This window comes from Hyperoodon ampullatus, assembly GCF_949752795.1.
Source record: "Hyperoodon ampullatus genome assembly, chromosome: 4".
Taxonomy (NCBI): domain Eukaryota; kingdom Metazoa; phylum Chordata; class Mammalia; order Artiodactyla; family Ziphiidae; genus Hyperoodon; species Hyperoodon ampullatus.
The window spans coordinates 97,495,989-97,510,732 of record NC_136917.1 but is presented as its reverse complement, the minus strand read 5'-3'; the positions used below and the strand labels follow the sequence as shown (position 1 = coordinate 97,510,732).

General features: G+C 36.8%; 1 protein-coding gene across 1 annotated transcript in view; it reads left to right on the top strand.

Moving 5' to 3' along the window:
* LNPEP (leucyl and cystinyl aminopeptidase) overlaps positions 1-14,744 on the top strand; it is a gene marked incomplete at its 3' end in the record, with an annotated part of 107,778 nt that overhangs the window by 57,496 nt on the left and 35,538 nt on the right. Inside the window, exons 3-7 of the mRNA XM_079703931.1 lie at positions 1,715-1,853; positions 3,177-3,308; positions 10,865-10,985; positions 11,669-11,823; positions 13,473-13,586. Of these exons, the coding sequence (XP_079560057.1) occupies positions 1,715-1,853; positions 3,177-3,308; positions 10,865-10,985; positions 11,669-11,823; positions 13,473-13,586 (661 nt within the window). The remainder of the gene's footprint in view (positions 1-1,714; positions 1,854-3,176; positions 3,309-10,864; positions 10,986-11,668; positions 11,824-13,472; positions 13,587-14,744) is intronic.

The window sequence follows — 14,744 nt, the reverse complement described above, 5'->3', positions numbered from 1 at the left end:
GATAGAATAGATTATAAGTATCATCAAGCAGCAGCCTTTTCAAAGGGACTTCTATGTAAGATAGTTCTTATTGCATCTCTTTTAACAATAATTTAAGATCTTATTTGTCTTAGAACATTATAATCCAGTTTTTATCCAAAATCATGGTCCAAGTAGACTCTCATATGAATAATATGGATGTCATCAAACTTTATCCCTTGGTCCCTTGTGGCCCTTCTCCAAAATCTTCAGTTAACTGGGTAAGAATTTGGGAGTTGGGTGAAGAAATGGAAAGTTCGAAACATATTTTTAAATTGTTTCACATATGTTGATTGCTGTCGTTCTTGCAGTTTACCCTAACAAACAGTTATTTGGGCAAATCCTTACTAGGACAGAAGCACAGTAATTCTAAGCGTGAAGGAAGAGTTATGACTATCCAGCATTTATAATAGACATCTGTGTAGGAATTTATGGCATACAAGTGGTTGTTACTATGAATAGTCTTATTCGATTCTAGCAAAAACCCTAAATGTTTGGTAGGGGGTCCTACCTTGATCCTAGTTTAACAAATAAGGAAATGAGATGTAGATCACTGATTTGCTGAAGTCATGTGGCTGGTAAGTTGCAGAGTTTGGGTCTTCTGACTCTAAATCTTACACTCTTTTCTACTTGCCTTTTTTTTTTTTTTAAACATCTTTATTGGAGTATAATTGCTTTACATTGTTGTGTTAGTTGCTGCTGTATAGTAAAGTGAATCAGCTATACGTACATCCCCATATCCCCTCCCTCTTCCGTCTCCCTCCCAGCCTCCCTATCCCACCCTTCTAGGTGGACTAAGTCCTAAGCAAGCGAGGCAATCATGTCCGTAGTGGTGGTTGTCTATGTACCATATTGACTGGTAGTTGATATGTGCACACCAGGGCCACACGTGTCCTGATTTCTTATGACCATGTTTGTATGATTTTCCAAATGCAGATCTATTTTATTCCTCTGCTTAACTAAAAATCTGCATTTCTCCTCTTTTTATGCTTTTCTCCCAACCTTTAATTGAGGACTTATAGTTAAATTCTCAAGTGTTGTTGCTGTAGGAGAGGAGGAAAATTTTTGATTCATTTCTGAAGAGAGTAAAGAACAACAGCATACTATAGGACACCTAGTTTTTTCAGTCCTCATGAAAGTGCAGGTTGTGAGTGTGAGGTTTAGTGTTATGAAGACACAGTCTGTACAGAGAATAATGGCAATGGATGACAACCTTTTATAGTGATCTTTCATCAGAAACCTTTTTAAGACCTCAGTGGCCAGCTATAGCCTATCTTTGTGGCTTCACCTCCAGCCACCTTGGACACCCACCCCCAGTCCCTGAATATGCACTGCTCAGTCCTTCCTTGTGCTTCCTACTCTTTCTAGGCTGCACTGTCTTCCTTTCTCTACCTTTTCAAATATTCCTCATTTTTAAAGGCCCTCTTCATATTTTGTCACCGGTTTCCTTACAGTGTCTCTACCACTAGGCAGACTTTGTTTCCTACCCTTTGTTTCCACTGCTTTGTTCGCACTATTAGGACATGATTCGCAGCCTGATAAGTTTCTACTGTATAACCTCTGCCTCTCCCAGTTGATTGAGAATCCTTTAATGTCTGGGCTTGTATGATATTTATCTTAGTATCCCTAGAACTTGGCAAGGTGCCTTGAATAGTAGGTACTCAATAACTGTTGGATGGATTTGCATTTGTTTTAGGTACTTTGCAGCAACTCAGTTTGAACCCTTGGCAGCAAGATCTGCTTTTCCTTGTTTTGATGAACCAGCATTTAAAGCCACATTTATCATCAGGATCATAAGAGATGAGCAATACACTGCTTTATCAAATATGCCTAAGGTACTGTTCTATTCCTTGAATGTAAAATCTTTGAGTAGGTCTCTTTCTTTGTTTTGAATACTTGAATTCTTCTTTGCCATACTGTTGAGAATGATTAAAATCATATACATTCTTATTCTTTCTTAAAATGCTTAAATAAAAGTAAAATATGTATTGGAATCAATTGGGAAGTCAGCCTGAGAAGCACTTGAGGAAAGAGAAAGACTGGATGTGGAAGGAATGGGCAGGAAATGTGAAGTCTGTGCTATTGTACTAAAGTTCTGCAAATATTAATACTGTGAACTGCTACTAAAGAGCACAGTGATATTTTCAAAGACATGGTGAATTTACTATTCTAAACAGTGATATTTGGTAGTGTTGAATCATGATTGACCTTGGTGTTTTAGTGGTTACTGAGAAATCGAGATGGTAACATGGAGGTAACAAGAACATGGACATCTTTCTTGGCTGTGAGCTCTGCATGGAAGTAGTGGGGGTGAAATCTGGCAGAATTGTTTTTCTCCTAAACAGAACTTAGGGGTGGGTTCTTTTGTTACACCTGAGAGCTGTGTGCAGCTGATAGGAACCTCTCAGAAGCCATGTGACTGGGGAGGAGGAGCAGCCACATCTAACAGACTATGAGTCAGCCCTTGAGTCAAGGAGAGGACATGGTCTGTCCTTCGACAAGGACATCACTTCAGCAGCTCTACTCCTAGCCATACTCTTCACCTTAATCTTTCTCTAAGGGAGGTCAAATGCTTACTTGCATAGTAACCCAAAACATATTTTAAATTCACGGTTGGAAAATCCTGCAAGGTTGCCTGCCTTCCCTCATCTTGTGTCTACTGCAGACTTTTCTAGTGACTTATCACCTTTAATCTCACTAAGCCTTCTTGTGGTCATCAACACGGTCCTTTACGAAGCCATTTCAGATCATTTGGAGGGATTAACCAGCTGTAGCTCATTCTTGTGTGAATGTATTTGTAGCAGTAGAATGGAGTACTCCTAGGTCATAAGGAAGGATTTTTGGTTTTGATGGTGTTTTAAAGGGGAGAAACAGAGCCACTGCTACTTACTGTTTCTAACTTACATTTATTTAAAGCCATTGTTTGAGACTAGGAACTTCTTAAGGATTTTTACTGTACTCAGTATGTCCTCATGATGAAGGATGGTAGAACAGACTGAGACTGAGGGCCGTGTTGTTTGGAAACTTGTGCTGAGAGATTAAAATATGCCAGCATCTTCACTACTTATTTCCTATTTGAATCTTCAGTTTCCCAGTTTATATGTCACTGTCATTTATTCTCATAGTTACAGAACTGTCATTTTCCCCATTGCTTGTAGAAGTCATCAGTCATTATGGAAGATGGACTTGTTCAGGATGAGTTTTCTGAGAGTGTGAAGATGAGCACTTACCTGGTTGCTTTCATTGTGGGGGAGTTGAAGAATCTGAGTCAGGACATAAATGGAACCCTGGTATGTATGTTGTTGTGGTAATTGTCTTGAAAACCTATATTCACAGGAGGTTGAGAGGAATCCTTTCATGATATCTGGTAAATGCTTTATGAAGGAAAACAATCTTTTGGTTCACAGCTCTGACATTTTATACCAGCCGTGTTACTTTTTACTTAGTTGTTATTTACTGTTATTATTTGAATACCTAAAAAATCAATAATTTTTAAGTTCCTTTAAATTTTACTTTTATAAGAGAATTTCAGTAAGACAATATATGTATAAGAAAGCCTCTAGAACTGTGCTGTATAATATGAAAACACAGAAAGACAATTTAATTAAATCAAGAAACAGTACATGAACAAAATGAAATGTTTAGTGGAGACATAGAAATCATAAAAAAAAAAAAGAACCAAACAGAAATTCTGGGTCTGAAAAATACAGTGAATGAAATGAAAAATGCAATACAGACCATCAGCAGCAGAATGGATCAAGCAAGAAAAAGAATTTGTGAGTTAGAAGACAGGAAATTTTATATTATCTGGTCAGGGAAGAACAAAGGTAAAAAGGATGAAAAAGAAGTCACACACACACACACACACACACACACACACAATGGAATGTTATTCAGCCATGAGAAAGAAAGAAGGAAATCTTGCCATTTGGGACAACATATATGGACCTTGAGGGCATTATGCTAAGTGAAATAAGTCAGACAGACAAAGACAAAGACTCTGTGACCTCACTTAGGTGTGGAATCTAAAACTGAACTCATGGACTCATGGTTGCCAGGGCCTGAGGGGTGGGGGAGATGGAGAAATGTTGGTCAAAGGGTCCAAACTTCCAGGTATAAATAAGTTCTGGGGAGCTAATGTACAGCATGGTGATTATAGTTAACACTGTATTATATATTTGAAAGTTGCAAAGAGAGTTGCTTAAATGTTCTCACCATGCAAAAGAAATGGTAGCTATGTGAAGTGATGGAAGTGTTAACTCGTGCTACTGTGGTAATCATTTCACAATATATAAGTATATCTAATGAACATGTTGTATACCTTAAACTTACATATTATATGTTAATTATATCATTAAAGCTGCAAAAATTAATTAAATTTAAAATTCACTTCCTTAGTCTCAGTAGCCACATTTCTAGCATTCTTGTGGCTGTGGCTACCTTATTGGATATCAAAGATATTGAATATTTCCATCAATGCAGAACATTTTATTGGACAGCAGCAAATCTAGAAGATTGTGCAGGCTTAAAAGATAGCATAAAAATTTAGTTAGAAGAAAAACTCCAAGTTGTAAAAGTCATTTGAATGCACCTTTTGAAAAAGCAAGTCCTGATTGAATTTTCTTCGTCTTAAAGAGAGAAGATTGTTTAAATGTCTGGTATGTCTGTAATTTGTCAAGATTGACCCTTTGTTCTAATTAGGCTCCTCTGCTTTTCTTCGTCATTTGAATCTGTCTGTAAATGATTGTTTGATTGGATTTTATGCCTTAATTTCACTGTAAAGACCTTAAAAAGCTAATATCTTCACATACTAACAACATAGGAAAAAAGGGTCTTTTAAAGCTAAAAGTGATTATTTTTCTTGATAGAAATATGACGGAATTCTTTAATTTTTTTTCATATTTTTGATCCCCACCAGGGTATGTTTTCTACCCTTTGGACACATTCACTTGGATTTGGGCTTCCTTTCCAGACCAAAGAACTTTATTTTAATCACAGTGTATTTGGATCTTATTATTTGCTAATTAAGAGGGGCATACTCCTTCTGTTAGAAAAGATTATCATGTCTACTCCATTAACTCTTAGAGAGAAGGGGTGAGGTAAGGATTATCTGGCTCTTCATCAGCAATAACACTGCCATATGACCTTATGCTCAAAGGATGGAGACCTGTTCGTGTTCAAGGGTAATGTGGACTACATTGAGTAAGTGCTCACCTTTGGGTTTAAGAGAGTTTTTGGCAAGTCTAAACCAAAGAGTTTTTTGGAATCCTTTCGAAAGGATATTAAGACTGGTTTAATCCTGAAAAAAATTCAATTAACCTCTCTTCAAGTTTTGCACCCCAAATTTAGCCCTTGATGCAGATGTTGCAGCCTTTATAAAACCTAAAAGGTTCAATCTTAAATCAGGTTGCTTCTTCAAGAGCCAGCTGAGTACCACCCTCTCCTTGAAGCTTTTCATTCTTTCCCCAGCTGGGATTAATCATTCCCTCTGATATTTCATAGCACTTTAGTTACATCTCTGTTGTAGTTCTTATCATACTCTTTGATATAAAATCCCCAGCACTTTTTTTTTTTTTTTTTTTATTGCGGTACACGGGCCTCTCGCTGTTGTGGCTTCTCCCGTTGCGGAGCACAGACTCCGGACGCGCAGTCTCAGCAGCCGTGGCTCACGGGCCCAGCCGCTCCGCGGCATGTGGGATCCTCCCAGACTGGGGCACGAACCCGTGTCCCCTGCATCGGCAGGTGGACTCCCAACCACTGCGCCACCAGGGAAGCCCCCCAGCACTTTTTATTGTATCTCAAAATGTATGTAGTCTAGGCTTTTTATTTTCCCTCTCTCTCTTTCTCTCCCCCTCCCTCCCTCTCTCTTTCTTTCTTTCTTTCTCCCTCTGTCCCTCCCTCCATCCCTCTCTCATTCTTTCTTTCAGCAGCTATGCTGGCTTCTTACTGTCTGTAGGATTACATTCAAACTCATCATTCTGTGATATCCAAGGCCCTCATAAATTCGGTTATATTTCCAATTGCTCCAATGGAATTCTTTCATCTAGTCAGGCTGAATTATTCACTGCTCAGATATATACCTCATATATTATATATATATATATATATATATATATCTCATATATATAACATATATGTATAACATATATATAAAACATATATATATATATATTTTGTCCACAACAGTTGACCCTTGAAGAACACGAGTTTGAACTGCACAAGTCCACTTATTGCAGATTTTTTTCAATAGTAAATACTGCAGTACTACATGATCCGTAGTTTGAATCCTTAGATGCAGAAGACTGACTATAAGTTATACTCAGATTTTCAACTGCTCCGAGGGTTGTTGCCCCTAACCCCGTCATTGTTCAAGGGTCAACTGGAAAGAGAGAGAGACTGAAAGAGAGAGAGGAGTTTCAAGTGAATTTTTTTGCTTTTTATTTACATGTATTAGGAAGCAACATGGTTAAACATGGACTCTGGCATCTACCTCGGTTCAGATCTCTCCTATACAGCTTTCTACCTATGTGCCCTTGGGCAGACTGCTCTGTAATTCTCTAAACCTCACCTTCCACAACTCTAATACTATATTGTCTATATTACCCTGCTCTCTCAAGGATTAAGTTTTTTAAATTCCTGTAAAATCTTTGGTACCTGGCAGATAGTAATACACACACAGAGAAACTCCCTTGTATGTACGTAAACTCCCTTGTATATATAAATATAAATATAAATATAAATAACCTTTATCATTTTTAATGCTACCCAGTAGTAAATGTATTTTGAAAAAATTACAAATAAACAACTGTTTTATTAACTTTCTCTTTTTATTAGGAAATGGGGAAGACTCTAGCATGTGTGGAGTTATACTCTGTGCAGGCAGTTGTCTTGAGCTCTCATTTATAAACATCTTTTTATTTTATAAACCAAATGAGGGGAAGGCATTAGCCTCATATTGCTGATGAAGAAACAGTGTACCAGAGAGGTTAAGTAATTGACCTAGATTGCATAGCCAGTGAATGATAGTCAGAATTCACTGTCTACCACAATATACTGCTTCTTACAACAAATGATGTAATTTCTGTAGGTATGGTGATCAGAAATTCAGACTTAGAGTCTAATAAAGGATTTTTGTTCCACTAAAATGTTGTAATCTCTAGGATATGTTCTCTTTTGTAATATTTGACATTAGGCCTGTTTCACAAGATTCAGGAATAAGGCAGTAGGGCTTTACTTATTAATGTCAGTCATAGTAAACAACTGAAAATGTCAAAGTTGACTGTGGATTATTACACGTGGCCTGTTCAGTGATAAAGATTACTATGTTGTCAAAGACCTAAAGAAAGAGAGAACATTTGTTTTATCATTTCTGTCCGTTATTCAGTGTTCCTTAAACCTCTCTCTGCCTTCAGGGATGCCAGAATTACCTAGAAAATTCTAGGCTAGTTTTGAAATACACTTTATTAGTTTGTCTTGAGGTTTTTATTTTGTTGTTGCCATTGCCTGATTTCATTTTTACCATAACAGGTCTAATTTGTAGAATCAGAATCCATTGGTGGTTAGTCAGATGTGGACATCATGTCTGTTTAACATCCAAACAGAACCTTCAACACTATTATCCATGTGAAGTTATAATTTTAATTTATTCTTATTTAGTCAGGAACATGACTTAGCTCCACAAACAACATTTCCTCAAGTATCCTTCCACCAACTAGGGACATTATATGTAATTTATATCATTCTACTAAAGTCTCAAGTCCCATGTAATCAGTTATTCTGGATAGACTTCATTCTGGTGAGGTTTTTTTGTTTTTTGGGTTTTTTTTTTAAGGAATTTATGCTTTTTGTATGTTCAGCTGTCTGTTTAGGAAAGCTGGTGTTTTTCAGGAAACTTAGTTTGGAAGATTCCAATATTTTCTAGCTTCATAAATCTTGCAGGCTGTATTGTTGTTCTTTTGGGGGGATGAGGTTTGGTTCTGGTTTTGCTTTTATGTAGTTTTTGCTTCTTATTAAATTAAGGAGCAGAGCAAGTTAAACCTAACAAATCTGCTATTCCTCAGTCTTAACTCTTTCCTCTGAGAGCTGACTAGGAGACTTTTTTGTGTCTTTTATAAATCTCTCAGGTCTTAGCAAGAGATGTTGTAGGAAAAGTTTTAAGTTGTAAGCCTTAAGGCCTGAGCACCAGTTGACTTGCATTTAACAGTGTTTAGGGTGCTCTTACCAAGTGCAGGGTGCTGGTCAAAACTTCTTTGTTGAACTAGATTGCTTTCTTTGTTTATTTCTTACTGCTTCTGTTGCTCTTAAAACAAGCATGATAATAATTGTAATGACCTGACAATTCATCTCTAGTAAGAATTCACAGCACATTTTTTAAAGGAAGAGAAGTAGAAGGAAAGAGAAAATGCCAAACTACCTTTCTTCCTAGTCATTGTATTCCAGAAATGGGACTCAGTGGATCCTTTGGTCAGATTTCAGTTCCATGTGAACTTCTTTTTTCTCCCTTAACTTTTCATCTAATGAAAGATGCTTTCGCATATAGTGATGGGAGTGGCCAAATGGTGTGTTTGGGAGAAGGATGTTTTGAGGAGGAACCTGGAGTATATGGGTGGTGTTTCTATTAGGACAGCATCTTCTAGATGGTTACATTGACTGGAACATAAAATATGTATGTGTGGAAAGAACAGGCAGAAATAATAAAGACTGGTCTCAAATTCCAAGTGATCTTGGTACAGTCATTTATAATGGTAGTTAGATTTAAGAATATGTCAGGGCTTCTCTGGTGGCGCGGCGGTTGAGAGTCCGCCCGCCGATGCGGGGGACGGGGGTTCGTGCCCCGGTCCGGGAGGATCCCACATGCCGTGGAGCGGCTGGGCCCGTGAGCCATGGCCGCTGGACCTGCGCGTCCGGAGCCTGTGCGCCGCAATGGGAGAGGCCACGGCAGTGAGGGGCCCACGTACCGCAAAAAAAAAAAAAAAAAAAAAAAAAGAATATGTCAGACTTTGTTGTGTGTGCTTGTGTGCTAACACTTTCACAGGGGGACTGATGCAGGAAGTGTGCTTGGTCCTTTGGCAGGTGGTGACTGAATTCAATAAGCTGTGGTCACAGTCCTGTACCAAGGGCTGCAGATGTTCGAGTGCTGGGCTGGTGAAGTACACTTGGCCACATGATGTGATATTAAATTCCTTCCATAGTTACTTTAGAAAGTAACATATTTTAAATGGGCTAACTGAACTCCTAACACTTCATTCTTCCTGTCACCTTTGCCACAAATCTCTGCTCATACATATTTTACCCCATTTCTGATGGGATTCTATTTGTAGTAATGATAATAACTACTATTTATTGAACACTTTTTTTGTGTCAGGCACTATTCTAAGTTCTATACATATTAGTTCATTTAATCCTGACAGCAACCCTGTGAGGATAGGAGCTACTTTTATCACCATTTTATAGATAAGGAGATTGAGGTTAACTAATTTCACACAACTAGCAGAGATTTGAACCTGGCAGTCTAACTACAGAGCTTGTGCATTTAATTTTGTTGTTTGTTTACTTAAAATTTTTTCTTTATATTTAATTTGTAATGCCATGTTACCTCCATGTTTTTTTGATTAATGCATATGTCCTATAGACTAAGGCCCCACATAAAGACAATTAAAGCTGAAATTTTGACCTCTGAGAAATTGTTGACTGTTTTTCAGTGTTTTATTGAAAGACCAAAAATAATTTGGGGTTAGAGTTCACCAATGTATTTTTTCAAATGATGAATTATTCAGTAGGTCTCTATTTCCCACCTGCTGGGATCTTTATTTTGAGGTTTTTATCTTCTGCAGTGTCTTGTCCATAGCCCACTTTCCCAAGTTGAGTACAGAGGGATTTTTTCTTTCAGTCAATTGAAAAACAATAAATATTGCTTTTTAAAACCTGTTGCTTTTAATGTAATTGCTTAAATTTTGCCTTTGATACTTACTGATAAGACATTTATAGTTAGTTACATCATATGTGTTTAACTTATGCACTTAATCAGAAGAAGAGAGAAAGAATAACAATTTAAGTAATGTGGGCAACTGCATCTTCCCTGGAGCATGCGCCCTGAAGTGAGTGGGCTGTGTGGGCATGAATCCCAGTATCCGCTTACTTGGTTTTAGTTACCGTGTGCCACTCACTGAGTGTTTCACTCTGCTGGGTATGGTTATTTTTGATACAACATGGTCCTTAAAAACAAGCCAACAACAGCAAAAAAAAAAAAAAAGAAGCCGTTCCAAGGCTTCCAAGAAAAACTGGCTGTGCCATACTTACTGAAAGAGAATGTGTTGGTCTCTAATAGGTTTTCCCAGGGTAATTTCAACATTTCTGTCTTAGGTGTTTATGTTAGAACTAACTCCCTTGTAAGCTGTGACTTCTCTGTATTGAATGCCTGCTTGATGCCAGGCACTGTGATAGGTGCTAAAAGGATGAAAACTTAGTTTTGGCCTTCAAATAATTCACAGTTTGATAGCTCATAGACAAGGAAGGGTCGTTGTAGGTAATGGAGAGGAAGAGAAGAGTATCATAAAATTAAACAGGCAGTTGCTTATAAATTGCTATATGATATAAAATAGTTTATTTTGGATATCGTGTTAACTTAAAACTTACTGATTGCTTTTATTTTTTAACATTGTTGTATGTATGGAAATGACTTGCTAAATCCTATAGGGGTTAAAAGAACTATAAGTGAGAGTTGCTGTCCTGAAAAATCTCGTATACCTCTATGTAGTTCTCAGGTATGCTAATCTTGACAGTGTTCACCTGAATATCATGCCATTTTAATTGTACCTGTCTTTACATCATACCTGTTACCTTTTAGGTTTCTATATATGCTGTTCCAGAAAAGATTGGTCAAGCTCACCATGCCTTGGAAACAACTGTGAAGCTTCTTGAGTTTTATCAAAACTACTTTGAAATTCAATACCCACTAAAGAAACTGGGTAAGAATCAAACAGTGCCTCTGATTTTCATTATCAGTATAACTGATTTATGTTGCAAATGTTTTTTTCGGAAGAACTTTTGCCAAAGTTATTTTAAAGGAAAACCAAGAAACACTGTTAATTGTTTGCCTTCAAAATTGTTTGTATTTGTTAAGATTATTTAGATTCCATGGATGTATCTGAAAGTGGAGCTTAAAACACTTAGAAGTTTATGGGACTATTTCAAAGGTGCTGTGTAAGTGGGGATTTGCTTAGGGCTTAGTCTGGAGTTTGACTAATTCTAATTTCCTAAGAAATTCCTAATTCAAATAATAGGAGTAATGAGAGCTCAGGAAAGCAAGAGCATTTCAGTGCTGTTCAACATGGAGCTGGTTTTAGCTAGAAGAACGTTGGCCCTGCATTTTGTCCTCCTTGCTCTGGGAACTTCTTCAGTGTGAAGGAATTAGGTATCTTCTCTTGCTCAGGGACAGAGCAACAGTGACTCTACAGGGGGTTGATCAGGTCTTCCTCAGCTGACAGGTAGGTGAGGAGCATACAGGGCTAGGAAGGTTCCTTTCCTTAGGAGTATAAATGAATTCACTGCCTTCTGATTCAGTGATAGACCAGTGGGTAAAATATTTTGATTTAATTAGGGAGTGCCTTAGATGGGTTAAAGTTGATCACTTCTTTCTTGTTATGTCCAGATTTGGTGGCTATTCCTGACTTTGAAGCAGGAGCAATGGAAAATTGGGGTTTGCTCACCTTCCAAGAAGGGGCACTTCTGTATGATAATAATACTTCTTCAGTGATGGATAAAAAACTGGTTACTAAAATCATCGCTCATGAGCTGGCCCATCAGGTATCAGCAACCAAGGCTGTTATATCTCACACCTGTGGTCTGTTTCATATCCTAGAGTTTTAGAATACATTTAGATGCTAATAATAATTCAGCTTTTTATTATAGTATTGCCTTCTTTCATAATAATATGATGCTTTTTAAACGAACTTAATTTTCGGATAAAAATGCTATTTAATGTTTTGTATAGGGTTTTACAGTTTATAAAGCATTTTCACATCCATTATCTCTCTTACTTTTCATAACTTGGTGGGGAAGAAACCTTTTCCCTGAGTTGTACTCTTCTTCTTACAACTCTTGGACTGTAGTTGTCAGGACTAGATTTATTGTTTTGTCTCCTGCTAAAACTGGGTTCTTAGTTAATTCAGGAGAGGGAAGGTACTCTGTATGGCATAGAGAAAAAGAAAGAAAATTATATGAGTACGTGAACCTCCCTCTTTCTTCCCCAACACCTTGTCTCTCTTGTGCCCTCGATGAGGTGTTTGTCAGGGTAGGGTATGGTATGGGGGTGTTGTGATGGTGGGAGGATGTGGAGGAAGAGTGGGACATGCTCTGGCAGTTGACAGCCTACCTCAGACACAGTCTGTAGCCCGCCCTACATCCCTCGTGAGGGCTTCATGACATGCTGGCATAGGAAGCGTATGCTTATTTACTGTTACAGTTTTAGGCATGTAGACAAGTTGTTTTGGGGGGGATCTGCTGTAGGTCTGTTATTTCTGGGTCCGGCCATCACCTCTGGGGGAGTGTTCCTCATTTACTTCTTCTTTAGGACTTACAAGTCATCTTCCTCTGAAATAGGTTTTAAGATAATATCTTTGAAAAATATGCTTTTGTAATTCTCAAAGGTGTTTTGTTTCAGTACCTAGTAACCCTGTCATTTTGCTGATGGTTCGAGACAAGCCCTTGGCCACACTGACTAAATTGCACACCCTTTATTTCACTCTTTATTTACCACTCTTTATTTCAGGGATTTTGAGATGCATTTTTTAAGGGAATCTCGTATCGTTTTTTTCCTTCTTCTTACCACCTCATGGAAAAAGCCATTTAAAGTTCTTTCTGATTTCACTTATTTGTATGCATGCCAAATTTCTTACAGAATGTTATTTGAATTCTGTTTTGAATCATGTAAATACTGCCCTCAACTTGGGTGACTGAGGAGAAACCTGCAGTCCAGGCTCTCTGACTATAGGAACATCCCTCATATAGAAATTTATTTTTTAGTTGTCATGATGATTGTAAATACAATGGAAAATAATATTACTAACTTGACATTAGAAAGTAGAATTTCATTATCTAGGAAATCTTACTTTTAATGAGGTGACTCGTTTTTGTTTACCTAGTATATAACGTGTGTTAAATTGATAAATATGCTAATTGTATTTCTTGCCTGTTTCATTCAAGGTAAAATGTTAAATTTTTTATTTTACTTTTAAAGTGAATTTATACAATTTATGCAATTTTACTTTTAAAGTAAATTTATGTTACAAATATAATTTATTTGCACGTCTTTAATTTGAATATAGTTTGTGTTAACTATAATAAGTATATTTTTCAGTAATTGTAATCTGGTTATAGGTGATTAATTTGACAATTCAATTATTAGGAAATTCTTGAGAGTGTAAAATTGGTTAGTAGTTTGTTTTTTCCCACAGTGGTTTGGTAATCTGGTAACAATGCAGTGGTGGAACGAGGTATGGCTAAATGAAGGTTTTGCTACTTTCATGGAGTATTTCTCTTTGGAAAAAATATTCGGAGAGCTCTCCAGCGTAAGTACACTATTTGTTAGGCCTACTATGAATGCCAGGGGGAAAAAATAGCCAAATCATATCCAACATGTATTTTCCATTCATTTGGAGTAATGAAAATGTTTCTAGAAAGATACGATAAAATTGACCCTTGTTATTGATCTCTATACCTCTTGAGATTTGACAGTGAAAATTGTGCTTTTATTTACTGATGTATTTCAGAAAGCTGAAATTTTGTGAAATTATTTTACACTTTGTCATTAAGATGAACATTTTAAATTGCTTTGCTACATTTTATTTTAATAGATGTGGCCCTTCTGCTTGAAGGAATTTAGATAGAGTTGAAAAGCCTTTTTTTGCAAAACAAAACTTTTTATCCTATGTATAAAGAGAAAAAAATTAAGACATTTTGTAGCAATGCTGTCTCTCTGTTATCACTGTGATCATTCTTACAGCAGTGATACATAAGTTGATACAGACAAATAATTTGCTCTTTTTAGGTACAAACCATATTTTGTGCCCTTTTCAAAGACATGGAACACCATTCTGTTACAGGGAGCATGAAAATATTGTTACTATGTTCTTAGACTCTCTGGAGATGTTTCTTGTCATTAGAGATATTTGGACACACTAGGTCTTATATGACAGATATTGCCAAATAATTCAAGCAGTAGGTGGAAAAGTATAAAGATCCCTTTCAACTCTAAAGTTCTGTGACTTTCTATTAAACTTCCTGAATATATGATCCAAGATTACTTCAAAAAAGGAATACTCTCTGTAATGGCCTATATGGGAAAAGAATTAAAAAAAAAAAAAGAGTGGATATATGTATATGTGTAACTGATTCACTTTACTATACACCTGAAACTAATACAGCATTGTAAATCAACTATACTCCAATAAAAGTCAAAAAAAAAATAAAGAGAGTACTGTTGGACCTTTCAATTTGAAATTTTTATGTAGGGCCTGTTCAAAAATTTCAGGTGGTAAAATGAACTCATTTTAAGTTAGAATATTAATAAGCAAGGTATTCTAAATCTGTGTATGCTACTTAATTAAGCAAAGAGATATACAGTTTCACCACTTGGTGGTGCCCAGAATGTTAAAAAAACTTCTAATATACGTTCTAGAGGAGCTCATTTACTGAGCTCTCAGACTTCTTGCTGTTTAAGAGTTATA